We start from the raw sequence: 26,933 nt of genomic DNA on the forward strand, positions 1-26,933 counted from the left end.
ATAATTGGTGAATTCCAAGCGTAAAGTTTTCAGCATTCAGTAAAAGACTAGCAGATATAATCTGCCACTACAGTCTACTTCCTGCTTTATGCTGGGTCCACAACAGCACATGAATGGTAGATCCATTTTTGTACTCACATCAGGCCAATACTGTAAGGGTGGCTGCTGCAATGGCACTACAGGGGTCAGTAATGAGGATCTAATCATAAGGTCTAACGACAGGTCAAACACATATGTCTCTGATCTAGTTTCCTAATCTTGAGCTATTCTCAGCTCTGACACCTCTTGAGCCAAAGGCAGTGTCTTTGTGCTGTTTTTTCACAGATTAACACAAATTGTCTTATCTATTTTTGACCTTTTTTTTACTAACTCCATTAAATGGAAACTTCATTTTTTCTTGGCAAGCTGCATGCACAGTGGGAGCCATCAGTCATGTGAGGCAGGGAACAACAAATGGAAACTCACAAGAAGCAAGTCTTTGCCTACTTCATCGATATCTGGTACAAATTTTTCAATAGGTTGTGCGGGTCTGGAAGTAAAAGCATTTCTTGGAAGGGCAACATCATTAGGCCAGTCCTCTTCTTCTGGGAGTCCAATTACACTGCAAAATGAAAAACAATGTTAGGTCTGAATATTCATACAGTTTTCCCTTCATATTGATTACACTGAGTGGCATTTTATAAGTATTTTAGTTTAAATGAGTTTAAATGTTTAATTCTACAGTAGTACAATAATCTCTGTGAATAGAAGCTGATAAACATATGCCTTCAATGTGCTCGGTTGAAATAATTTTGTGGGCAGCACAATTTTCTGGCCTAAGTCTCAGTTTTCTGAGTCTTTTTATTGAAAAAAAAAAGCTGAGTGCTTTAGAAAAAGGTTGTTTAGCTCTTGACTGGATGGTGCAACATATGTCACTCCAGGATGATTAAAAGCAGTAAGTTTCAAAGGGGAATTGCGTGCAAGGATCTTTTTTCACAAGAATAGGGACTGAGAGAAGAGTGTGGGTCAAGATGAGGGTAAGGCAATAAAAGGGATGTTTCATAATGCTTCAAAGCTCTGTGCAGTAATTGTTGCCCAAATTTAAACAATTTATTTCCTTCACAATACAGGTTTTAAAGTCTCAATTTAGAAATGGAAAGGCACTTGAGTGTCTTTGTGGTCTTGCTTTCAATTGTATTTTAGTTTTTCTTTACTCTTTAAAAGAATATTTTAATTTCTTTAACTATTTTATTTCTTTATTCTTTAAATTATGTAAGATATTTATACTTATTAAATAATCATGCTGAGTTCTAAAGCTCAAATAAATGAAATAGGTAAATCACCAACAATGAATTATGTCTCATACATTTCACATTTTAGTCTGATGTTAATATTTGTGGGGTTGAAAGCCAGTTTCTGGTGGAAATTATGAAAAAGATCATACATTACGTGTTTGGTTTCAGGGAAAATAAATTTTTATAACCTGTAAAATCGAGATTTTCAATGGAAACACTTACAGGGTAAGGCAAGAAAGAACAGAAAAACGATGTCACTGAATACTTGGGCTTGCAGAAAGGCCAGTGCCACTAGGGAGCAGCATTGACCTTTTTTCTACTGAGTTTGTCACAAGACTGGGTGAGGCCGTGGGCCAACCACATGGATGTAAATCATAGGGTACCTCAGCAAACGTAATGGAATTGCTTCACCTCTACCTATGTGGATTTTAGATTGTAATTTGGCTTACCTAAAATACCTCTGAAAATTAATATGTCCTCAAAATAACAGCATGGTTGGAAGGGCAAAGCAATTAGAGTCTCAGGACAATTAAATCCTACTACATCTGGACATATCACACCTCTTGGGAAATGCTAAGCTGAATCTGTATGAGAAACCACATTTGCCATTTATCAGGTGCAGTGTGGCTATGGGGCAGCCTCCTTGGCCATGGCAGTTCAAGCCTTTTGATTAGGTATTTCAGGATCTGGTCCCATATTAAATATAATACAAATAGCATCAAGGATGGGAGAGTTAAGTACTTGAAATAACAATGACATTTATCTCATCATTCAAATGTGTTTGGTTAGTCCCACTGCTTTGTACGACTGCATGGCAGAGCAGAATGGGGCAGAATAAGCACAGGCACAGGCAAAGCTAATGGCAAGAAACCAGGAGGCAGCCTGGCAGAGAGGGGTGGGCTGGATAAGACAGAGTGCAAAGGAGAGACATTTTTAGTTACACACATGTAGTACTCAAAAGCCCTTAATAATGAATGTCTGAGGAGCTGCTCCCACTCTAATGGTCTGGTAGCATCACCATTTCAGTGACTAAGTTTGGGAGTAGCTTGGGAAAGTTTCACCTCCTGCCAAAGGTTCAGGCCTGGTCTTGAGAAATGCTGAGTACTTTCCACTCCCATTGATCACAATGGGAGACAAGCCTGTTCAAACCATTGCAGTTCAGCCTGAAATCTCTGAGGATATGCCACAAGCTGGTGGTGTCCCAGAAAAGCAAGAAAACATTTCGAGCCACGTATGAGGGATTTACCCTCATATACACTGGAATTTTACTGACACGAATCACAATGCACATGAAAAGCAAAGGCAGACCATAGCACCATTATCTGAAAGAATACATCAGTCCAGACTGCATAGAAATCCTGAAACTTCCTTCTGTCCAAACTGATCTCTAGAATGAGTCACAACTGCAGAAAGGAACAACCCTCCTACAAAAAGAGCTAGGCCTAACTGTGGGGGGTTCTCCAGCTGTGAAAACACAAAATAAACAGTGTTTGGCATAACCCCTCAGAATCCAAGACAGAAACTTCTCAACTATTTAGGAAGAACTGTACAAAAGAAGCAAATCTGAACTTTCTCTTTAAGTAGATGTGCAATAAGGAATTTCTTCTAAATTTAGCACAGCATTTTCTTTTCTTAGTGAATTCTTTTCTGCACAGGTAATCTCAGCCCCTAGGGATGGAAAGATCCCTGTTGGAGGCTGCCACTAGCAGCTATGCATTAAATCCTCGCCCAGTTAATTTTAATTTTCCCCTTAAATGTCATAAATGAAAGAAATCATAGCTATGTCTTTTTTTAATTGTAAACTATGTTGTATGTATCAAAGCTGGCTTCATTTATTAAAGCAGAATATTGTAGGACTAAAGTAGTAGTTTTGGCAGAAGAAGAAAAAGTAAACTGTAAGGACTGATTTTTCTGGATTGGGCAGGAAGAGCTATTTAGCGCATGACAAATTAACCACACAAGTGAGTCACATACTCATGGTATGGTATGCAGGAAAGGGAAGTCAACTCTGTGAAATCAAGACCTGTAATTTAGAAACCCCACATTGAATAATGAAAATGTTTAGAAACAGATCTGTTATGATTTGAGAACTGGAAACAGGATTAAACAGAGAAATTCATTATTTGTTCAGTTTAAGCTTTTCTTAGAAATTTTACTATCTTCTCTTTGGAATATCTTCAAGAAAATAACATTTTGGAATAATACTTCTCTCACTCTCTCTGTGCTAGCTACTTCTTTTTTCATCCAGATCCCTGAATCCCTGCAGCCCCTCCATACAGAAAGGGAAGACAGAGGTGCAGAGGCAAGCAGGCATTTGCTCTCTGGATTGGTACCAGCTCTGTGTGGTTTTGATTTCCTACCTACATGATACATGCATACATCAGATCTTATATTTACATGCCTCTTAAAAATATAAAAATATTCCTTAGTCTGAAGAGCTTTTACAAGAAGTAATATAATTCTACTTAATTATCATATTGGTAATATCAGTAAGTGAATTTTGGATGAGAAGTATTACATCTCAGAGAGTTTAGAGTCTACCTGCCTCCTAAACATATTTGATGTATCTGAAAAACACAAACTCCTAGAACTGTAAAATGGTTTTAAAATAAAATCATCTCTGAGAAAGCACATATTAAAATGCTGATACTCCTCAGTTCTCACAGTTACCTTCCAGACCAAAATATGGACTGTTAACAGGCTACACAATAAATTTTAAAAGCTAACACATTTTTTTATGTTTGGAAGTCTTTTCTGCAAAGATGCTGTTGGTAATGATCTTAGAGATTTCAACTTTTAATGTATTCTAATATTGTTTTCTGCAATGCACAAAGAAAAAAACAAAAAGAATACTGTGTCTGTTTACATGAAGAGAATCTCTTGAATTTAACTGTTTATGAATATGTATGAATGGTACATGCACAGTATGTTTAAGACACTTAAAAAGCCCAAACCCAGAAGTCTCCTAACTTCCTGATGATGGCTATCAGTTTTGCAGAACTATATTCCATGTTGCTTCCTCCTTCCATTCTGACACAGAATACACAGAAATATCATATTGCATGCCATAGCAATAGGAAATATGGAAATTCTAGTCACATTATTGCATAAAAACCTGGCAAAGAAATCTCATAGGGTTTCAATGTTAAACAGATACTGACATAAGGCAATTAGTTATTACTTACTCAAAGATTTTTCCTAGTTGATCAACATCTGAATTTCCACGGAAGAGTGGTCTGAAAAAATAAAAACATGTTTTTAGGATGTGACTTGCTTTAATTAATATAAATTTAAAGCTGACAGTTCCAATGTAGGGTGAAAACGTGGTGAAAACGTGGGGGCTTTTTGAGACTTCGTCTTCTGCTATCTTCTGCTTCCATGCTTTATCCAGTCTGCAAGTGAACCTTTCAAGTTTCTACTAAAACTGGTAACAAAAGGGGACAGATGATATGTATTTTTGAATACACTACTTTTGAAAATTTAATTGTGCCTTTTTGCATGAATGACATAATTTTCCCTCAACTAATACTGTCCTATGAATTATATCATTAACAAAATCATTTTCATTACAAAGAACACTAAAATAGCTGCTAAGAGAGACAAAAACAGAGAATGTCATGCAATTCGTTAAAACATAATAACATTAGAGATTAATTATTATGAATATAAATTGAAACTTAAATTTCTTGCATACTGCATTTTGGAAATGTGCTCCTAGGTTTAAGGGGTCAAATAAATGACAATGGATTCATGAAGGTCTGTAAACAATGGGGTGTGAAACGGTACAGAATTTACCTTGAAGTAGAGGAATACTTCTGCTGCATAAATAAAGATACATTCAGGAAAGAAACAAATTGTTAGGCTGAATGTCCAAAGGTTTTCAAGAAAAAAAAAAAACAGTGACAAAAAATACTTCCAGACACACTTTTTCTTTTCAAAGTGCAATTTAAAATATTTTCACTCATCATGTATAAGAAGCTATCACCCCACAATGCCAATGTAAAATATGAAATTCTGATTTGTATGGCAGTATGGCTGTATTGCCAGCTTTGTGTTGAACAACAGTGCAATTTTATGTCGAAACTCCCAAAATATTCCAACATTTTACTGACAGATGAATAAAGATCCAGCCAAGAATGAGGGATCTGTGAAGATCAGGCCACAGATGTAATCTACCACTTTGGTTCAACAAATGGTAGATTACTCCAAGAAACACACCTCACACACACTGCAAACTGAGCTAGGAACTTGGGTTGACTGATAGCCAGGCTGCCCTCTCTTCTGGATCTCGGCTAAGTACAGAGTATGTTGTAAAGTCATGGTTACAGTTTCTAGAACTGTTCAGCTGTTCAGTGACTTGACAGACAGTGCATAACCCTCTGCTTCCACTGGCAGCCTTTGGTTTTGGAGGAACACCCATTCTCCTGCCTCTCTCCACAAACTCCTGTCTGATGCAAGTCCATGACACCTGTGACAGCCAAAGGCATCATTTCACTGCTGCTTTTCACAGGAGAAGATCTCTCCCATCTAGACTGGAGAACAAAGAGCAGTCAGCTATGGCCCTTCCCTTCTCACTGCCCATATGCAGGAGTAGCTGTAGGATCTGGATCTCCTTTTGCTAACCCTGAGTTCATACTGAGAAGTGGCGATTTCCATCTTGACACTCTCACAAAGGCACCAGAACTCCATGTCACTGCGTGTCTTGTGGGTCCATTCCAAATACAGTAAGTGGACACAGAGCACTGAGACATTTCTTAGGCATAACAATCTCTGCAGAAATCTGGGCCATCAAGAAAATGCAGTGAACTGGCAGACATGCTGTTCTTTGATGAACTAAACATGTATTTTGCCTCCTTCTTGTGTGCTGCCATTCAGGTAATGTCAGATCAACTTATACTCCAAACTGCTTTGTGCAGGGACATTGAGAGAACAATTTAATCAAATCTGATTTGAAACCATCTGACATGAGATTTGATCTGATGAAGTAAAATGTGGTAGCCTGTTACTTGTCCATAAACGGCTTCATTTATCTTGATTGTGAAAAACCATAAATAATGGGATGTTTTGTTTCCCAGATACACATGATATTTACTAACTGTAGCCACTTTGACAAGACCATTGCAACTCATACTTTGGGATTTCTGGGTTTAAGCTTTAAGGTATATAGCAATACTGGCTTCTGCAAAAACCCAAAGCTTAACCCACTCAGACAGGAGCATCTATTCCTGCCCTAAGCTTTCAGCCTGATTTTCAGAACATTCAATAGCTACAATCCTAGCATTGCTTGTGGCAGCAGACACACTCTGTATCTTCCAAAGTCAAGCAGAGACATTTTTTGGAACTACTGCTTGAAATTATTAACATACAGTTACTTTGAATATTTAATTTCGGCTCCAGCATTAGATTATTGGGGCCCTTTAAACTAACAAAATCTACACATTCAAATAATCATATCTATGCAAATGGAAAGCTGATTTAATGTTTTAAAATGTATGCTGAACCTTGCATTAATGTGAAAGCCTGGCAATGGCAGCCTTGTTTGCAAATCACCTTAGGCAGTGTCATGCCAGAACAAGTACAATTCTTGGGATTTTTAAGGAAGGTTTTTCCCATCATTGCTGCTGTCTCAAATTCACTAAGGGCTGAAGCAAGAATTTAAGTTCTTTTGAAAGTATAATTATACAATACAAGGTGACCTTCCACCATACTTTGATATTTCATCAAAATGAAGTGTTATTAGTTCATCTTTCAGCCTCCTATCCATCTCACCATCATGACTACAACAGGATGCCAACTCTACGTTAGGCATCACTACTATAATGAAATTTGCCTCATGAATTTTGGCTCAAGGTTCAATTGGAATATTGGATGGATGATTGGGGAAATAGATTCAACTAATCAGCAACTGCACAAAGCTCTCATTTCACATTTTGGCACTAGTTACTCTTTTGTAATGATTTGACAGCTCTGCAAGTCACATAAAAACTTTCACGTCAAGACACTTAAAGATTCCTAAAGGTGGACATCAGCTGTCCCACCACCTTTGAATTGAGAACACTCAGCAGCCACAGAAAAATAAAATTTCACCTTTGTTCTTGGTATCTTTCACTTGACTCATACACCCACTCACTCCCTGAGGTTTATTTATGCAAGCTTGATCCAGAAGTTCTTTCTTGAGCATATGTTCTCCTCTCTGCGATCATAATTTGTGTAAGACTGGTTAAACTCTGGAGCCTGATTTTGTAGAATTCCTTCTTTTTTTCTTCAGAAAAGGCATGGAGCTGGGTTTGCATCCTGTGGCAGGGGATGTGAGTCTGCCCTCTGGCTTCAAAAAACACCTAAAATCTGTGAGTACATGTATCTCAGGAAAGAGGGACATTCCCATGGATGAAAGAACTATCCATGGGGATGTACTTGCCTTTTTTGTGGTTCCTCAATCCTCTCAAACATCCCTGACTTTGCTTGCTACAAAATCCATGCTCTGAAGGCTCCAACACCATTGCTGTTATGGAACACACACCAAGTAGGGAAGATAGGACAAGAAGATTTGGAGTGCACCTGTGACATTTTATTTCCCTGTTTGCTCAAGGGGTCTCAGATGGTTCCCACATTTGTTGGTTGTTGCTTCTTTGATTTTTCAGGGCAACAGAGCAAAGAAACATGTAAGTGTCCATCTTGTTTGGCTACTCCTTCTCCTGGCTTTGAAGCGAGGCCGTAATCCACTGCCTCTGGAATGATACCCACTGTGTGGAGGAAAAGCCTTTTGGTGTGTGCCAGAACGCCATTAGCTGACAGAGAGGAAGATATGATGGAGGCATTGTATTGCTTATGCTGTCCTGCTGAAAGAAACCCCTCCTGAGCCAATAAGCAAGTACCTCAGGTCCTCAGGTACAAAATGTGCAGCTGCACAATTTGGATATTAGCTATGAGTCTGCATTGAGAAAGCAGAAGCACAGGAACACCCTCTGAACATAAAGAAACTTTTTTTCTTTTACTGTGGGGGTGACCAAGCACTGGCTTGAAGAGGTTGTGGACCCTCCCACCTTGGAGATATTCAAAAGCCATCTGGAGATGGTCCTGGACAACCAGTTCTAGGTGATCCTGCCTGGGCTTGGACCAGATGATATACCCAGAGGTCCTTCCAATCTCAACCATTCTGTGATTCTGCGACAGTACAGAAATAAAAATACAGATCACAACGTACGGTTGCAATGGAAAACCTACAAATCCTGAAATGTTACCATCTGCTTATAGTTTAAAAGGGCTTGCACCATTAGTTTTCTGGCCAAAAGACTCCCATGCTTATATACCGCTGAACAAACTAGTTTTAACCATTTACTAACTTTAGACTCTTTTTCTCTTGTCCATGCCTTAGCTCAGCTTTTTCTCATGCTCATGCCGACTTTCACCTTCACTGAATATTCTTTCTATCTGAACTGGATATTGCTGTCTGAAAAGTTGAGTTCTTTATTTCACAGACACTGTGCTTCATGTCTGCACTGCTCAGTAAAAACTGAGATATAAACATTTCCTAAGCAAGTCTCCATGAAAGAATTTTCCCTGGTGCAACTCTACAGACATGCCAAAGCAATTTTTAAAGTATTGTATACAATGACAATGCAATGACACGCAAGAGATAAATGAGTTTTAACTGTAAACCAGCCACATTACTTCTAGATTTTATTTTCAGACTTTGGTCTACAAAGCAAAGAGAATCTAAAGCTTTTCATAAGGAAAGTTAGAATTTCCATAAAGATTAGAATTAAAGATACTGATAAGCATTGTTCTAGTCAAATATATAATGCAGACATCTATAATGCAGACACAAGGAAAAAACCTAATAAAACCACATGTGTTGCAGCACAGGAAAAGACTTCTGCAAGTTTCTTGACAGTGACTGACATTTTTAACTAATTGATGACATTCTGATTGGAAACTATCTTTCCATTTCTCACATTGGTAAAATGGACACATGGAAGAAAGGTCATGTGAAGAAAGAATGTATTGATGAATGAAAAAAGGTAAGAAATTCACTTTCTAACCAAAACATATTACTGAGCTCTCATGACAGCTATGGAATTGCCAATACAAGGGCTTCCAAAGCTAGACAAGCCTAGTACCTTTCGAGATATGTAAGAAATAACATAAAAAATAACTACCTAGATTATTTCTGCTAGTCCATTTGCTCATTGTGACAACAGAAGTTAGAATTCCATCCCCTTCCTTGTTATCACAGAAAAAATGATAAGGATAATATCTTAATTACTAACTTGAATATATACAATATTCTTAGGCTGAAAAGCCTGTATATTGGTGATCCATGTGTACTCAGGGAAGTCCTACAAGAACTCCCTAAAATGAGAAGAACATCATGGGTGGAAAGGGTACAACTTAAATTTGGGCAAGTGGGGCTTAGACACTCTGGTTGAGAAGATGCTGAGTTGTTTTGGGAAGAAGAGCAGTGAATTCAGAATATGTAACTGAAGCTTTGAAGGCATTATACAAATTGAGGGAGGTGTTGAAAGTCCATGATTATTTGACATAGTGAAGAAAAAAATATAAATAGAAATGGTATAATGAGGGCACATGGAAGTTGTACATGAAATTTTAGAATCTGATTGTGTTGTAGCAGTTAAGTCTGAGGAGTTTGTATGTCTGTGTGTGTAAGAGCAATAAAGTGATGGTGAAGAATCTAAAAGAGCTACAGCCAAGTAACATTTGCCAAGGAATCCTGCATCATGCCATGGGAAACCTGCCAAACTATATAGTCAGAGATATATTAAAAGGATGGGATGGGTTTTTTCTTTTCATATTACAAAATGTGAATAGCTAGTAAATAATTTTGTCAGATTCTTAGTTACTTGTTATGAAGAAAATATTTTCATTTTAAGGATTAAAGCCATACATGACCTAAAACTGAAATTATGAGATGACTAGAAATAACAGGATCTGGACTGTCCTGTGGAAACCTTTATTCAGAGGGATTATTTCTGAGCTGGTTCCTAGCCACTCTTGTTGCTACCACTGTTTCTCTTTGACAAATTGCCCACACAAGTCTGTACTACAGGTATGAAAAGAGAAAGTAAAGAAAAAAAGAAAAGTACCACCTTTTAAAGATGAAGATCATTGGCCTTCTGGTATGTAAGATGAATAAGGTGCAATATGAAACTTTAGTCTGAAAACAGGCTATGCTGAAAAGATTTCACACTCTGGACAGTTACTCACTTCCAGTCAAAAGTGACTTGCTCAGCTGTTGTGTAATTCAGAGTTCTCATTTTAAACCTAACATTTTCTTGTACTTCTCTCTCTCCTTTCCCTTTAATAGTATCTCTGTGTGGGTGGGTGCCAGACACTGCATAGGAAGAAGTTACTTCATGTAGAGGTTATTATACTTGATCATAAATTGCTCAAAACCTTTACAAAACTTATCTTCTCTCCTCCAATATGTAAGAAGAAAGATGACACAGATAAACATTACAACAGATGAAATACTTTTCAGCTAAAATCTGACAGAAACCAGATCAGCCATCTTGAGTTTCTCATTTTAGTCTTTAAAAGCCCAATTTCTTTTATTCAAAAATCTCTCATTCTTCAAGTTTGATAGTATCACAATTGTGAATAAGAGCTCTAAGATAGGCCTATGTCAGTACTGAACTATTATTAGAACCAGATCTAATGCATCAAAACCTACAACAATTATTATTTTCCCTAGAGCTTCTCATGTCACCCAGTACACAAAAGCAGATAAAAAAAAGTGGTAGTTTTGCAAACTTCCAGTTCTGTAGTGTGTTGAATTTGCTCCCCATTGCTATTCAAAATGAAGCAAATTAATTCTAGGACTAAAGATAATATTCTGACCCCCAAATCTAGTCTAGTTCATAAGAAACATATGGGGTCTCTTTCTTGAAGAAGCAAACCAAGAGTTTTCAGAGCTGGGTGCAGATACAAGCCAGCAAGGAAGGACCCAACTTCAGATGTTCCCTTTGCACACATACCTGAAAAAAAAAGGGAAACCAAACAGAGGCACCATGTACAGCTTTATGACCAAAGCAGGGCAAGCCTACTGTGTAAAGTTTATCCAATATACATAACGATCTCCCTAAGTAAGAGAAAATATAGCCATCTTTGAAGCTTCCTTAAAAATGGCAAAGGAAATCTTTTTCTGGGTGCTTAAAATTTGCTTGATACCTTTCAGGTAGGCATAGTCCCAGCTGGCCTTGGAACAGAATGATGGGCCTTGTCCCCCACCACTGACATAAAAGGGAGCTTTTCCACAGACATCAATGACCCCAGGTTCAAGCCAATTGAGATCTGCTTTCAAGCCTTTATTAAGAAATAAAAATCATGCTTCAAGAGAAGGATACATAGATTATATATATGTGTACATATATATACATACCCACCATATAAAGTTCCCAAAAGCAAGATAAGTGTAGATACGATCTTTGACACGAATATGCTGTAACACAGGCAGATCTCATTTGTTCCTGGGCAGAACTGCTTCAGAACTCATCACTGAACACTATTTTTTGAAATAGAAGAGCCTTGATAGGTTGAACGTCCTTCACTTACTCTCTCCTCACGCACGTCACAGTTCTCTTATCTGTGGACATTTGTTTCCCCGTAAGATTTGTAGGTTTTTTTCACTAGGGCTTTAAGGGTTGTTATCTCAGCTCAGGAAGCATGATATAATAGTGGCACCTTGAAAACTGTGGCAACGTTTGAAGCAAATTTTGTAAATACATACACAACTGACCTTGGAAAAAGGGAAGGGAAAAAAAAATGTGTGGTCTCTGTTCAGCGTGGAAAAAGAAGCATTCCTTTTGTTTTTACTGACAGTTCTACCAGCAATAAGTGAACTGTGTATTAAACACCCATCTCATCATTGTGCACAGTAAATTACATCTATTTGTCCATCAGCAGTTTGAAATTTAATGACATAACTAAACTACAGGCTTCTGCCTTTTGAAAGCAGCCTGAAAGAAATACTGATATGACACATACAATATGGTCATGGTCTTCCCTCAATCACTTATTTAGTTCGATGCATTCCCTTCTCTTACATGAACTTATTTCATAACCTAGTTTTAAACATGCACTCTTTAAAATTGTCACATGGTTTTGCCCTTCTCATGCAACTCAGTTGTGGGGTTTGAAGGCAATAACTGAGGTATGGATTAGATAAAGGCTGTCCTATGTGGAAGGGTAGGAGCCAAGAGGGCTCCTCACTCTCCTGTTCATTCAAACAAGCAATGGTGCAAATCAGTGTGCAGGACACTGTGCAGGCAGAGTGTGTGTGTGTGTGTGTGTGTGTGTGTTTGTGTGTGTGTGTTTGTGCAGAAAACCTCATGCCTGTGAACAGATTTGCCCATATTTTCCTTGAACAGATCTTCCTCCAGAGCATGTCAGAGCTGTTTTTCACCACTTCTTTAATTAAACTTTTAATTTACTCCTCATTTAAAAATGTATCAGACAGCACTCCAAAATGCCACATTTCAGCCAGATTGAAGATGCTCTTTAAATCCTGTATTTTGAAGACATGGTTTTAGAACACCAATATCACAGCAAAAGACCAAACTTCAAGGTAAGCAAGAGGAGTTTCAGTCTGTTCCTAGTCTTTATCAATGATGTAAATGAAATGAAAGCAGACTTCTACATCAAGTATCTACTCCTTTATCCTGTATGAAATTTCACTGTGAAAATCTTTTCAAATCACAGTTTTCAGAGATACAGAATTAATTAATTTTTTTGTAGTTCTACAATTTTTCTTGCAATGCCAAGATGACTTCAAGAAAGCTCCGTTGACATTTACCATCTTTACTGGTGTAAAAACCCCTTTTAAAATGGGCTTTGCTCCAGAGTGCCTCTAATGCTGAACTAGTTTTAATCAAGGGGATGGATACAGAACAGGTTTTAAAGTCTGAGGTCCTCTCATTAAAATTCAATAATGTTCCACAAACTGGATATATTTTCATTCAGATTGCTTTCATGGCACAGCTTTAGGCTAAAAAGTTTTGTGCCATTAGGTTGACTTCTCTTGGAATAAATTCTTTTAAACCAAATGTCTAACCTTGTTACCATTCTTATATCAGGTGAAAGACTATGCACACATAACTACTGCCCAAAGGAAACTAACTCTTACCTACCTGGGATTCCTCCTTATCAAAGGGAAAAGAAAGTTACAACACATACACCAGTCTACATGCTGGTTCATCTGACCTCCCCAAAGATACTGAGTAAATTAACATCCAAGTATAGGTTCCCAGGTTTTCTTGGGCTTTATCTCTATCTTAGTAATGCTAAGCAATGAGCTTCACAGATGAACGTTTAGTCAATGGATAAAGAGCTTATACTCGAAACACTTAATACAAAATAATGTGAAAGGATAATGTCATAAATGATGATTTATTTTCACCATCATAAGCAACACAGAAAATGGTACATCTATGTGATTAAATTACTAGTCTAACTTTGAAAAAAACCCACCAACAGACTCTAGAACTGGGAAGAGTAAGGCAAAAAAGCAAGTATCTGACTATAAGAGCATCAGAAAAACTCTGTAAGTCAATCTTTTCAATCAGCTGCATTAGTACAGTGACAGAGTGACAATGAGGTAATGGAGGCTGCACATGGGCACTCTGTAAGACTTCAGAAAAGGGAGCTCCAAGAGATGGCAAATTTCCATGTTTGAAGGGAAATATAGAATTCGAAGATGTTCTCACAATTTAGAACATGAAATTCTCAATACAGAATAAAATCTAAGGAAATTTTTTTTTTCCCCTTCTGGAAAAACATTAAGAGACAGAATTCTTGGGTTTTCTCTCCATCTGGGCTTCAGCTGCTCCTGTGTAGTGTCAAGTACATGTTTTGATTTGTGATCACTTCATTTGCTCCCACACTAGGTGTTAATGGCACCTGTTGCTCTAAGCCTCTCTAAATTTTCAGATAAACCTGTAACATCAGAACTGTGCCCACCCACAACTAATATGTCTCATCACCCTCAGCTGTAATAAAACACCTTTGGTCAGAAAAAAATTCTGTAAATGGATTATAACCCTTCAGACAAGAAAGGCAGGGAAAACATTTCACCACTAAATGGCTAACTGTTATGTGAGCAGAGGTTAAATTTCAATTTCAACCTTTTTCCCCAGCTGGTGAGTCTGAGTGTCAAAAGACATGAAAGTGGATTAGAAGGATGGTGTGAAGAAAATACTTTAATTTTTAGCAGCTGTGCTGGCTTACAGTGAATTGATAAACACCTGCAGAAAAGCTTGAGATAAATATTTAAGGTAGAAAGTTATGCACAGCAACCATGCAAGGAAAACTGATACAGTTTTCAAAGGCCAGTTAAACTAGCTACAACTTTGCCCTAAGCAATACTTTGTCCCATGCAATACACTCTACTCAGGCCAGAGAAGCTGTGAGGTTTACATTCACTGGCCCATGACAGTGCACAGGTCACCTATTAGGAGCTCTCTGGTTATTTATACTATTCAACTTTTAGTGATTTAATGTAAGATTTTTTTTCCCCCACTTGAATCCTGACCAAAAGAAAGAGTAAGTTAATTTTTCTATTAAAGAGAAAACGGAAAACCTAACTCCCAGGTGATGACACGGCTCAGATGCCACCCTCCCCTCTGCAACTGCAGTACATTTTGTGCTGTAGACTTGTGTGTTACCAGGCTCCCCAAATTTTTTTTGCAACAATTTTTATGCTATTATCTCTGCTTTGCCGTTACTGAACCATAAGCCTTTTATTTTGTCTGTGGCACAGCTCTATTGGTTTTTGACATCATTTTAATGGGAAAAGCACACAACTCCATCTTTACAAAACAAACATTCCCTCGGTCTCTGAAATACTGAGCACATGCAGGCTCCTTGAATGACCCATATCTTGAACTCTTCTTTCCCCACATTACCACAGTGTTCACCACCTTTATGTCCACTACAAGGAGTTCCTCAAGATCCACATGGAGATGGCTGTCATCCCAACCTAATTTGTTCAGAATTAAAGAATAAAACAGAATCCTCTTCTGGAGCAAGTGAATAATCAAGTAAAAGCCTCCTCCTGTGGTAAGCCATTTTATGCCTTGCTTTTCATACAGTTGTGGCTGGCATGTTTGCCAAAAATAAAGTTTGCTAAAAAGTCTAGGCCCTCTTTAAACTCAGCTCGCACTTTCCAGCAAAACGCCCTCAAAATCAAACTCTTAAAAGATCCAGGAGATGAGCATCACCTACCTCTCCTTTTGCAATTATTTCTCAGGAATGGAAAAATGATTCCAAGGCAGGAGAGAAGCAAGCAAGTCTGTTTTCTATGCTTGAGTGGGTAGGACACTCACCCAGAATACAGTTCTGACTCTGTACATGTACTCTTTCACTGCTAATGGTCTGATGAGATCTAGATTTAACTGAGCACCTTCATTCTTACAGCAGCACAGTATGATTCATCACTGCCAAACAGGCTTAATTTAACAGCTACAGATAGAAACATTACACAAAGATCTCCTGCTATGTATATTTCTTTAGATGCTGAAAGCTTGCCCCAAATTATTTGGATATAAAGAGCACTTAAAAAATTATTAAATTGTGTAGAACAGTGTGTATGCTGTACTGACATAATCATAAAACCTGTTTCATGGACATAATCTAATAAAAAAGATCTGATAATTCAGTGTAGTTGGTGAAATTCTGGATGATATAGCTCATTGAGTTATGTACCTTTCGGTAACTGATTCAGACTCAGTGAAAATCAATAGTAACTGAATCTTCATGCCAATTTACTCCAGTTCAGTTGAAGAAATGAGTGGAAATTAAGTAATCCCTTGGATGAAATTCGTATTTGACAAAATGTCTGTATTTCAAAAGCACTTACTACTGGCCAACTTCGATATGTTAGGAGAGAAGCTACGAATATGGAACATATGTAAGTAAAAGAAAAAATACTTTCTCAGAGTTTGTCTTAAGAGTTGCATCTTGGTGGAATTCATTCAGTGCATCTATAAAAGGAAAGTAGAGCAGATTATGTATGAGTTTCTGGAAGAAGTCACATGGTTTGACCATGCCAGATGGATGGTTCCTAAAACACTGCAAAACTCAGCATGCCACAAGCACAAGAGAACAGCCAGGCAGGTCCCATGCTGACACCAAGAGCCTGTCAAATCCTGGCTCTGCCTCTAGCAGTCAGCACACCATGGTGGCTCTGTCTCACATGGACTCATTGTACAGGGCCAGCAGGTCAGGCAGAGCAAGCAAGCAAATGTAATGGCAGTGCCACAGGCTGTGTGCAAACAAAAATCAGAAGCAAGGCAACAACACGTGCTTTCATATCACAAAGCAAACTATGGCTTCAAAGGAAGAAGCAAGTGACAGGAATTGCTGTGACTTAGGGTGAGCTGTATCCTGCCAACACCAGGCCCCTGATGGCAATGGCAGCTCCAGCTACATGTGGGTAACACGTGATGGCACATACAGGCAGGAGAGGCTGTGGCCACCTCCCTTCCTCACCAACTTAGCACTCTATCTAGGTTTTGACATCTGCAATGCACAGACTGGCAAGTTCTCTCCAGTGGCCTCAGCCCTGCAATATAGGTAAGCTTTCCCACAGAGACAGTGGGGAGCTGCCTTTGGGCACCATGATTTCCTTGGAGAAATTGCTTTTCAGAAATCTAAATATCAAACTTCCTTTCTCATTGACATTTTGAGGTCTTCTCTCATAGCCAGTTATTTACTTGGAACAAAATAGTACAATGTCTCAGAAAGCTGTTATGTTTTGCTCTGCTATCCTTAGCTGTTTTTAAACTCCAGAGATTGTCTGTTCCTTTAGGTCTGCTTTCCACTTCTCTCATGCACATTTATGGGGTTTTATTGGATATAAAGAACATTTAACAGCCTTGGTGACCAATACATATGGAGAAGGGCTAGTCTGAAGTTGTTGAAAAACTCAAATATGAGACAGACTAGTCCCATATACTTCTCAACTAGTATATATTGTCTTTACAATTGACCAATGGTAGCTAATTATTAGACTTCTTTTCTGGACAATCAAACACAGAAAATTCAGTAAAGGCTGCCTGGATTCAAAATGCCTGACTAGACACTTAATTTGGAAAAAAATCTCCCACACTGGGGAGCTCAGCAACATGAATCACAGTTAAAGTCTAGTCTTTTTCCCTCCTCTCCAGAGTGCACCAGTGTCCAGGAAAGGATCCCAGGAATTTAAATACCGTTTTGTAGCCATTTTCCTATGAAAGAGAAAAGTAAATAAAAACAATGTTTAGTTGTATTACGAGTCAAACAAAAGTACACAGAGGTTCCCCCAGCCAAACTCTAGGCAGAAAGCAAAGTCTCTCCCAGCCAAGTTCCTGCAGAGGGAAGCTGTGTGAAAGAGCCAGGAGACCCTTTCAAACAGAAAGTCTTTGGGCGGTGTACAGCTGGCTATCCCTCCTCAGGCTAGAGAGCAAGGGGCATGGATGACATTGCTCTGTTTCTCTCCTGTTCTCTGGCTGGTGGAGTGACTGCTAAAAACAATCTGCAGCTGGGGATCTCACCAAAGCAGCCCTCAGGCTGCTTGGGTTTATTGCAGGTATGAACTTGTCTTGGAGATGCTCCAGAGGACACAAAGGTGTTCACACCAACTGGCCAGAAACTGTGCCCAGCATAGCTCAGATCCAGATGTTTCTGTTGCCAGCTGCATTTCCAAATATCCATTGCAAACACTAAGATGTTAAGACCAAGGACTTATATCATGACTGACATGTTGTGGTCTTTCTCTTAACCTCAAGCTCTTTTCCTCTGACCTCTGGCAAGACTAATTCAGATTGCCACAGACTGGAATATCGAACCTCTAAGGAATGCATGTATTTTTAAGGACTATGTGCTCGGGGGGATTTCACACTAGTGTAGTGCCACCTGCAATGAAGAAGCTACAGGAAGCCCTCCAGGAGGAGACCTCTCTCATGAGGTGCTATCTGGGCTGTGTGCAGCCACAGGCTGCCAGCTCAGAGCCACCCGGTCCCGGTCCTGGTCCCTTGGCCACTGCCTTGCCCGACATGACCCCACACCTGAACCAAACAGTCAAATTAAACTTGGTCAGTTAGCACCATTTCTGTGGGGCTCTGTACCACTGCTTCAGAGTTCCCTTCTGGGTTTTTGTCATGGCTAGTGGCAGTTTTTGGTTTCTATGGTTTATCAACGGTTTCCCTTACCAACAGATCTATTCCTCTGACTGAAAGTCTGGCACAGCTGGAAACTAGAAGCAAAACCACAAGTGAATGGCCTGGCACTACCACCCATCTCCAACCACAAACCCATACAGTTACTGGATTTGACTAACGGCTATCAATCACCCCAACTGCAGACAAACAGATATCAGCTAGCAAAGGCTTGAGGAAAAATGTGAGCTAAAAACCAACATGGTAATTTTCTTTTAATGAGGTGATGCTGTCTTGGAAATGCATTCATTTCTTACTCAATACTTATGGCATTACTCTGACTGTTTGCCCTTCTCTCTATTAAAGTGTGTTTGTCCTCTGCCTAAAGCAATGCAAGCTCTGCCTTGGACGTCAGGTTAAACAGAAAACAATCCTCATTATCCAAAAAACTGGAATAACATGAACAAGTGCAGTCTTCTGCTTCCTTTTATAATAAGTTTCCTTAAGTGTGAAGGAGAATGTCACTGTTTTTCTATCAGATCACTAAGGTCACTAAGTTAAACTGTGGCTTGTGTCCATTCAACCTTAAAAATACTTGAAAAAAATTTTCGTAGTAAGGTGGCCACTTATCTGCAGAGGAAGAAAAAAATCCCAGTTTATTAGGTGTAGTTTGGAAAAATGATCAGCCTCCCACACATCCCTATGCACATGAGTGGCAGAAGAATAAAGGATAAAAAGTGCAAAGCACAGAATTCTGAATGCTGACAAGATCTTTCTAAGGAACAAACCTTCTCCCAGTACAGTTGGTCTGGACTGTGGTGAACTTTTATGGCACTTGCAACTTAAATCATTCTTGTAACAAAATAAGATAATTTCCAAAAATGGCAGAAACAAACTCAGGCCAGAATTGTACAGTACTTTGGTTCAAAGGTTGCAAATTAAGCTGTGTAGCTTTTACAGTTCTAAGCTGCAACATCCACCACTGCTTATTAGAACAAAAGATAAACCAGAAAAAGTAAGTTGTTATTTTAGTTCTTTCTACTACCAAGATCTAACTGTAAGCAAGCACACAAGTGAATGATTACACTTTGGAGCTCTTGGTCCACTAGATATGTTGGTTTAAGGTTCACTGGAAAACAGCAGATAATGTGATTGCAAAGTCTGTGTTTAAATTGCTGTGTGATAAAGAGACCAGTTCTCTCTTAAACCACATTTAAAATGTTTGGCAGTTTATATGGAAAACCTAACTTATAAGCAGCATTCATGGCTGTACTTACTCAGTTGCTTTTTGCCATGACTCTACTGTCTTGGTTTTATTATACCTTCCCTCCCAACATCCAGTTATGCATCCTAATTTTTCTTTTCTTAACAGAGTCCTCTGCTTATCTCTCTAGCTTTCTCTTCTTTCCAACCTAAAGAAGACTGAAAAAATATTACAGATCTTTTCTCTGCTTTTGAAAGACATTTCAGAAATGTGCTGAAGAGAACACAGCATTAGAACAAAAAGTTAAGCTAAGAACTCAAAAGAAGTAGAAATATTCCAAATGGAGGAATACAGGATCTAGTAGGCAAAGCCAAATATTCCTACTGTGCCCACTTAAAACAGTGAGGACTAAATTATCAGATATGCCGAAGCATAGGAAAATAACTGACAAGGAATTAAGATGCATCTGAAATGATACTGTGTCATTGAAATATACCTCACAATTCATTGCATGGCAGTATTCATATTTTAGAGGCTCTTTATCATCTTCAGAGCCTCTTTTCAGACTGTGAAAGAATGTGTTCTTGGTACTGTTCTTGTATGTGCAGAAAGGTAAAATAAAACTGAAGTTTTCACTACTATCAATCAGAGTTGTCTTTCTTTCTCACATTCAGTAATTCCAGGATTTCATCTGCAATATCCATACACACAGCAAGAAGTTAAAATACCAGAGTGTTGACACTTCACAATGGCATGCAAATAAAGATAATTTTAAAAAGACAAGGAATATAATCCTTTCCTATAGAAATCAGGCTAAGTTTATCAACTGATTTCAGTTTAAGACAGTTCTGTTTATGGTGGTTTATATGAATATGTAGTCTCTCTGTTCTGCTCCCATCCAAACCCAAGTATCAGCAGTCACATCACTGATGCATCTGGGCTGCAGCAGGAATACATCCTATACTAAGAAAAACAAGCTCTATATTCAATTGCAAAGTATTTAGCTGACAATGTTTCAGTATATGATACTTTACTGTTGATTACAGGCTTTAAACAAATGTTTCTGCTTTCATAAAGGTTTGGATAATTGAACAATATTAATCAAAATAAAAATTAAAGTAATGACATACTGTTACTTAATGTGAAGTGAGGGCCATTTAGCACACATAAACACCCCCCTCGTTGGGTATGCATTTGCAAAGTTACAAACTGATTATTCCTCAAGACCATTCAACAGCAAAACAACTCATTATAAGGAATGACTAACCCAGATTATGTCAGGAGTAGAGGACACAGTACTTTTAAATTTCAAAGCAATTCTCTGCAATAGTAGCATTTCTGTGAACAGTTTTCCCCAAAGCCCACTGTCCTCTTTACTTCAGTCTCCAAATGAAGTAAAGAGGACAGTGGGCTTTGGGGAAAGAACCCACTTAGCTCATTGAGAACCTGTGGCTCTCTGGCACATTGCCAGATGTATACTTTTTTTTTTTTTTTTTTGAAAGTGTAAGCTTAAAAGCCTGTATCTGTGAGATATTAGCACCTACAGAACAGCTAATTCAGACCAAATGAGTGCATGATGAAACTGATGCTAGTTAGGACAGACTCTGGAAGAACTGGACTGCAGATCTCTCCTGAGAGAAAAGCTGCCTGTCCCATTCAAAGCAGGAGGGAACTGCAGGCTGTTACAAGTTATCACTTTGTTGCCTCTGGTAACAAATGGGAACTGAACATCTTTCTCTGGGTAAGGACATGCATACAGTAGCTCACATGCTCATGGCTTGACTTCCTTTGTAGATACCTTTTTGTGCATGTGTTTGTGCGTGTAGTATTTTAGCAGACAGGTAACAATAATCATACTCCTAGAGTGGCTTTAATTCGGGCAAATTTAACTTATACGTGCTCTTTTGCTTATGTCATTTCTTGGATGAAGATGATCAAGTGGTTGCAGAAAGAAATAGCCAAGTGAAGAAAGTGGTTGCAGAAAGAAATAGCCAGGAAGCCCAGAAGAGACTGTGAATTCCACCCTTAGCCTCAACTCTCAGCTGACAGTTCTTCCTAACTCCCACATATATTGTAACCCTTATTTTGAACAAAAATCTCACAATCCTGGGTTCATATCACAGATGAGGCAGGTGAAAGCTTGCACAGCATCATGGAAAGAAGTGCAAGGAGCTGGGGACACCGCTATACAACACCCTCTCCTGCCTTGCCAGTTTGCACTCTTTTACAGAGATTGCTTTGAATGCTGTACTGTGCACATTAACAGAGAAGAGCTTTGCCACTCTTTGTGCAACCCTGTCACACTGAATTTTTTCTGAAGAGGTTACAATCCCCTTTGAAGTCAGGGTTAATTTCAACAATGATTTCAGTGAAGCCAAGACTTTACCATATGATCCTGCTAAAAAGTTAGTCTTTTCACTCAATCGCAGAAGTTTTCAAACTTCCCCATCCACCTTCAGGTTTTGGAGACAGCTTAAAAAAAGGTGCTCTTGTTACACTTGGCTATTTCTTTCTGCAACCACTTGATCATCTTCATCCCACAAAGCATTAACTGAAACTTCAACTGCAGAGCTGACTCTGCTGCTCTTCCTTTGCTCACAAGTCAGGGAGAGGTAGAAGTGAGGGGCACATTTTGAGTGGGTCCTCCTTCTCAGAATCACAGGAACATTGGGGTCGGAGGAGACCTTGAAGGTCATCCACTCCAACCACCAGCAGCACCATAATCACTCCTGAGCCATAGCCCCAAGTGCCACATCCATCTCTTGAACACTTTCAGAGACAGTGACTCCACTATGTACCTGGACAACTTATTCCAATGTCTGACCACTCCTGGACTGGATTTGTTTTTCCAATACCTAATCTGAACCTTCCCTGGCTCAGCCTACTGCCATTTCCTCTTGTTCTGTCACTTGAGACATGGCAGATGAGACTGGCCCCCACCTCACTACAATCTCCTTTCAGGCAGTTGTAGAGAGCATTGAGGTCCTGCCCCAAGTCTCCTTTTCTCCACAACAACCCCAGTTCCCTCAGCTGCTTCGCATGGGACATGTTTTCTAGATTCTTCACCAGCTCCATTTCCCTTTTCTGGACACCCTCCAGCACCTCAATGTCCTTTTTGAAGTGAAGGACCCAGAATGGAACACAGCATTCAAGGTGTGATCGTACCAGTGCTGAGTACAGAGGGACAATCACTTCCCCAGTCCTGCTGGCCACACTCCTTTTATGATCTCCTTTCACAAACCCAGTCTACCACCTGGTTCTGTAGTTGACCCAGGAAAAGTACATGCAATGGATCTGATGACTGCACTTCAAACTGTACTAATAATTTATGGCTTATTTGGAAAGGGGAATAAAGATTTACTATATTTTAGTGCTTTAGATTATCTACAATTACTCAATACCCTAAGTCATTGTAGCTAAGAATGAATATGTGTACTGCTAGTTTTTTAAAACCTGATGTTCTGTGATTCTAGGCAGCCTGTAGGTCCCAAACCCAGTGTTCACATCACCAGAATTTTGATATCATCACATCTGTATACATTACTACAACAACAAAGTCCCAAGCTCATGCTTTTTCTACACACAATGATTTAATTCCTCTAATTGGACAAATTTATACCATTGAAAGATGACTTATATGCCAATAGCTTGTTTCCCTGTGTCTGCTATTTATGTCCACCAGGGAACTTGGCCCACCATAGGTATTTCAGTACAGTCACACATCTCTTATCTGCTATTACAGTTTTCAAGCACAGTTGGTAATGCAGTAACTGTCTCACATATATTAGGAGTTGACAGAGTAGGCTGAAAAACGAGACAACTGCTAAAAACATGATTTAATATTTTAAAATGAGTAAATAATAACCTCATACTATTCATGCCAATCTTGCGGCTTACGAATTTCTGGGACTCGTGATTTTACCAAAAGCAGGCTGATTAAAACACCATGGAGCCAGTGCATGAACAGTCTCAGTAAGAAACCCATGTGAACACAATTAATTCCCTCCTGGATAGATAAATCTTGTTGCACTGAGATAATACTGTTTACTTTTGATTTGGGAAGGTGGAAAAGGGTTTTGGGAGAGGACTGTCTTTCCAGTTTTGGGTTTGAATTGGTGCCTGTAAACATGCAGTCATATGGCCACCCTCTAGTATGACTTCTTCAGTTTGACTAGGCTGTGAATATAACAGAGGCTACAAAAACTAATAGTCTCTTCTGATGATTTTTAGCTTTGTATTTACTCCAAAGGGAGACAAACCCAGTTGACTGTTTAAATTATAGTTAAATGTGCCCAGCTGGAATTGTTACATAGATAGCCTGACTCCTGAGTCCCATATGCACCCCTACCAACCTCCTAGTCAGTGAAGCATTGAAATCATACAGGAGTGTGGTTTGAAAACTGGGCAGGTATAGATAAAGTAAGACGAAGCACCAAAATATTTTGACATATTTTCTCAAGACTGACTACTCAGAAGGGAATCCATGATTGGTGATCTGAGTTTTCTTTTACAGAGCATTTCACCCAGATCTGAACCTGGGATTCCAGTCTTTTCCCCCTTTCACCCTCATTCACCTGGATTAAGTATTACCTAACTGCAGCAAGAAGACATTCTCTTCTTCCCTTAAACACTGGTCATGGCTTCCTGCTTAGGAGCCACCCACACTCCTTGAGCCAGCTGGAAGAGTTTTATGTATCCAGACAGAAGTACATGCTACTCCCATTTCTGCCTTTCTCTTTAATGAGGTGTTCACCGAGTAGAAGGTACAAAGCCCTTGCCTATTGGCCTGGAAAATGCTCAGCCTCAAAGTATAGTATTTTTATAAGTAATTCAAATCTTTATCTAAACATTAAAAATAAGCCAAATGATGTCCCCATGCCCTCAGGCCCCGGTCAATCCTGCCAGCTCTATCTCTGAAGGACTCTCTGATACGGTAGCAAGCCATAGCATAGCTTACAATTTCCCCTACTGGTTTTTACTATCCATGCACCAGAGCTTTTAAATCACAAAGAAAATAGGTACTATAGACAAATACATTTACTCTCCTGTTACATAATGACACTCCATCCAAATGTCTAGAAGTCACTGCAAACTGCTTAACTAAACAGGAAATTTAAAAACTGGAGCTGTCATACAAGGAATTTTTGAAGTAATGCTTTATTTCGGGGGTGCTGTCATCAGCAGTGCATATGGACAGAAAAGACAAACACAGCAGAAGAGCTTTTGTGTACATAACACATAGACCTGAGTACTGAGCAGTTTACTGCTGATCTGTAAATAGAATAGGATCCTTGGGAATCTAACTGAGGGATTTTAGGATACAAACTCTATGTGTTCATCTCTGCAGAAGCCTATAAATCTGTACCAAAATTAAAATGTGCAGTTTTAAAATAGCTATGACTTTATACAAACCTCAGACTGTGGGAGGAAAAGAGCTGAAAAGTGTCATTTGTTTAGCTGAATCAGCCAAGATGAGAGAAATGTTCAAATTTACTCTAGGTGTGTCTAGACAGAGATATATTTATTTATTTTTTTTTGAGTCCAAGTCCTTTACACACTTCTGTGTATTTCTGATCTACTTCTTAAATAAATACTTGGCTTGCATTTGTCTTAAAAATTGTTTAGATTAAGGGTGATTTAAACTGAGGTGCCATCCACTTAAAACACATAGTAACCTGTAACATACAGACTGGACCATTCATACAGAGCTCACTTTTCTCCTGCACCTATCCAGGCTTAAAGCACCCTCACCATGACAGCCTACAAAATTCCATTCAAGCAAACTGAGACTGTCCAATGTCTCCTTGACATAAACAGGATTCTGGTATGTTTTGTGATGCTGTATAGTGTTTTATTATGAAACCCATTCCAGGGAAGTCCCTGGGATACAAAAATGCCCACGGAAGTCTCAGTATGTTTCTTAAAAATGACAGACCCTTAAAAAAGACAGACTCTTAAGGGTGCAAAAAGAGAGAAAGCAAAAGAGAGTAGGAAAAGAAGGCAAAAGTACCCAGTAGGACAGCAAAATGAAAAGATTGTTTTAATATCAAACCCATATCTATCACACAAAGTTTTAGCTGCATTCTCATACACTTATCCTACCAACACCAGTGGAAATACAGATTGGTGATTACCCAAGGGCACTACCATTTCCCAGTAAAACTGCTATTGCATTTATTCAATCTTTTGGATATACTCCACGGAGTTTGCAAAATTTTACATTTTATAGCTACCAAGGTCACAGTAATATGGGCTTTCTTTTGCAATTCATCAGAAGAATCCGAAAGACAACACAGATCATGCAGAGAGTACTGCAATGTTAACCCACAGAGCCACCATCAGGGCTGCTTGCTGTGGCTTATGGCAAAGACCCTTGAGAAAAGTCTTCCAAATCATGCTTGTACACTGAAGCATGTAAAAGTCATATTGTTTGTGATGTAAGAACATAGTACATACAGATTTGGAAGATTCCTGACCTCTACAGTTTTTGACAGTCTCCCAAATATAAGAGTGAGAATGTCAGACTGACCCTATCTGGCAAGAAAAAGAGAAGTCCTGGTTTTATTGAACTCTGGTTCAAATCAGATTCATTTCTATAAGAAAAAAATACTGGTTTTGCAGTATTAATGTAATATTTGCATTTATATATAAGTAGAAAATTTAATTTACTGCAAAAATATGGAGACTCAGAAAAGCTCATACACCATTACAAGAAAAAATAAAATTAAATTGGTGGAGTTTGTATATGGCAGTATTTCTTACCTGTCAAAATGCTTCAAATTAAATGAGAGGAAAAGTAAAGTTTTGAGCATGTAATAAAGTTCTGCATTCATTTTTTGGCCTGTATCACTCTTATTTCAAATGGTAAAATGAAGCTTTTGACTCTCCTTTTTGAATCAGAAAAACTAGCAGCAGCTTAATACTATTGTGAATATATAGAATATGTCAAATACATCGAAATAAATATTGTGAATAGGTGAATATGTGAATAATATTGTGAATATGGGCCAAGACTCAATCTTTAAAAGTTTGCAATGGAGACCTTAAGTGATATTCCTAAAATACTCGTTCTTTTTTCTCTCATTTTCTGACTTCATTTCTGAGTCAGAGACAGAGAGGGTGGAGGATAACTCTACCCAGGCCATTTAACCAGGCAAGAAGCCCAAGAAAAATCATTTTTCCATATAACATTAATAAGCAGTAAAATCCCAAAGTTATTTTGCAAGACTTCAATTAGTATTTGAACTTATTGTATAAATTACATAGTTGTTTCTCAAGGCCCTTATAGCACTGAATCCCCTTCTA

General features: G+C 38.7%; 1 protein-coding gene across 4 annotated transcripts in view; it reads right to left on the reverse strand.

Moving 5' to 3' along the window:
• Window positions 1–26,933, reverse strand: part of CDK6 (cyclin dependent kinase 6) — a 130,588-nt gene that overhangs the window by 7,666 nt on the left and 95,989 nt on the right. For all 4 annotated transcript variants that reach the window (XM_054637663.2, XM_077174915.1, XM_077174909.1 and 1 more), the window contains exons 6-7: window positions 4,460–4,510; window positions 466–601 (exon numbers count right to left, since the gene is read on the reverse strand). In XM_054637663.2, the coding sequence (XP_054493638.1) occupies window positions 466–601; window positions 4,460–4,510 (187 nt within the window). The remainder of the gene's footprint in view (window positions 1–465; window positions 602–4,459; window positions 4,511–26,933) is intronic.

This window comes from Agelaius phoeniceus, chromosome 1 (genome assembly GCF_051311805.1).
Source record: "Agelaius phoeniceus isolate bAgePho1 chromosome 1, bAgePho1.hap1, whole genome shotgun sequence".
Classification (NCBI taxonomy): Eukaryota; Metazoa; Chordata; class Aves; order Passeriformes; family Icteridae; genus Agelaius; species Agelaius phoeniceus.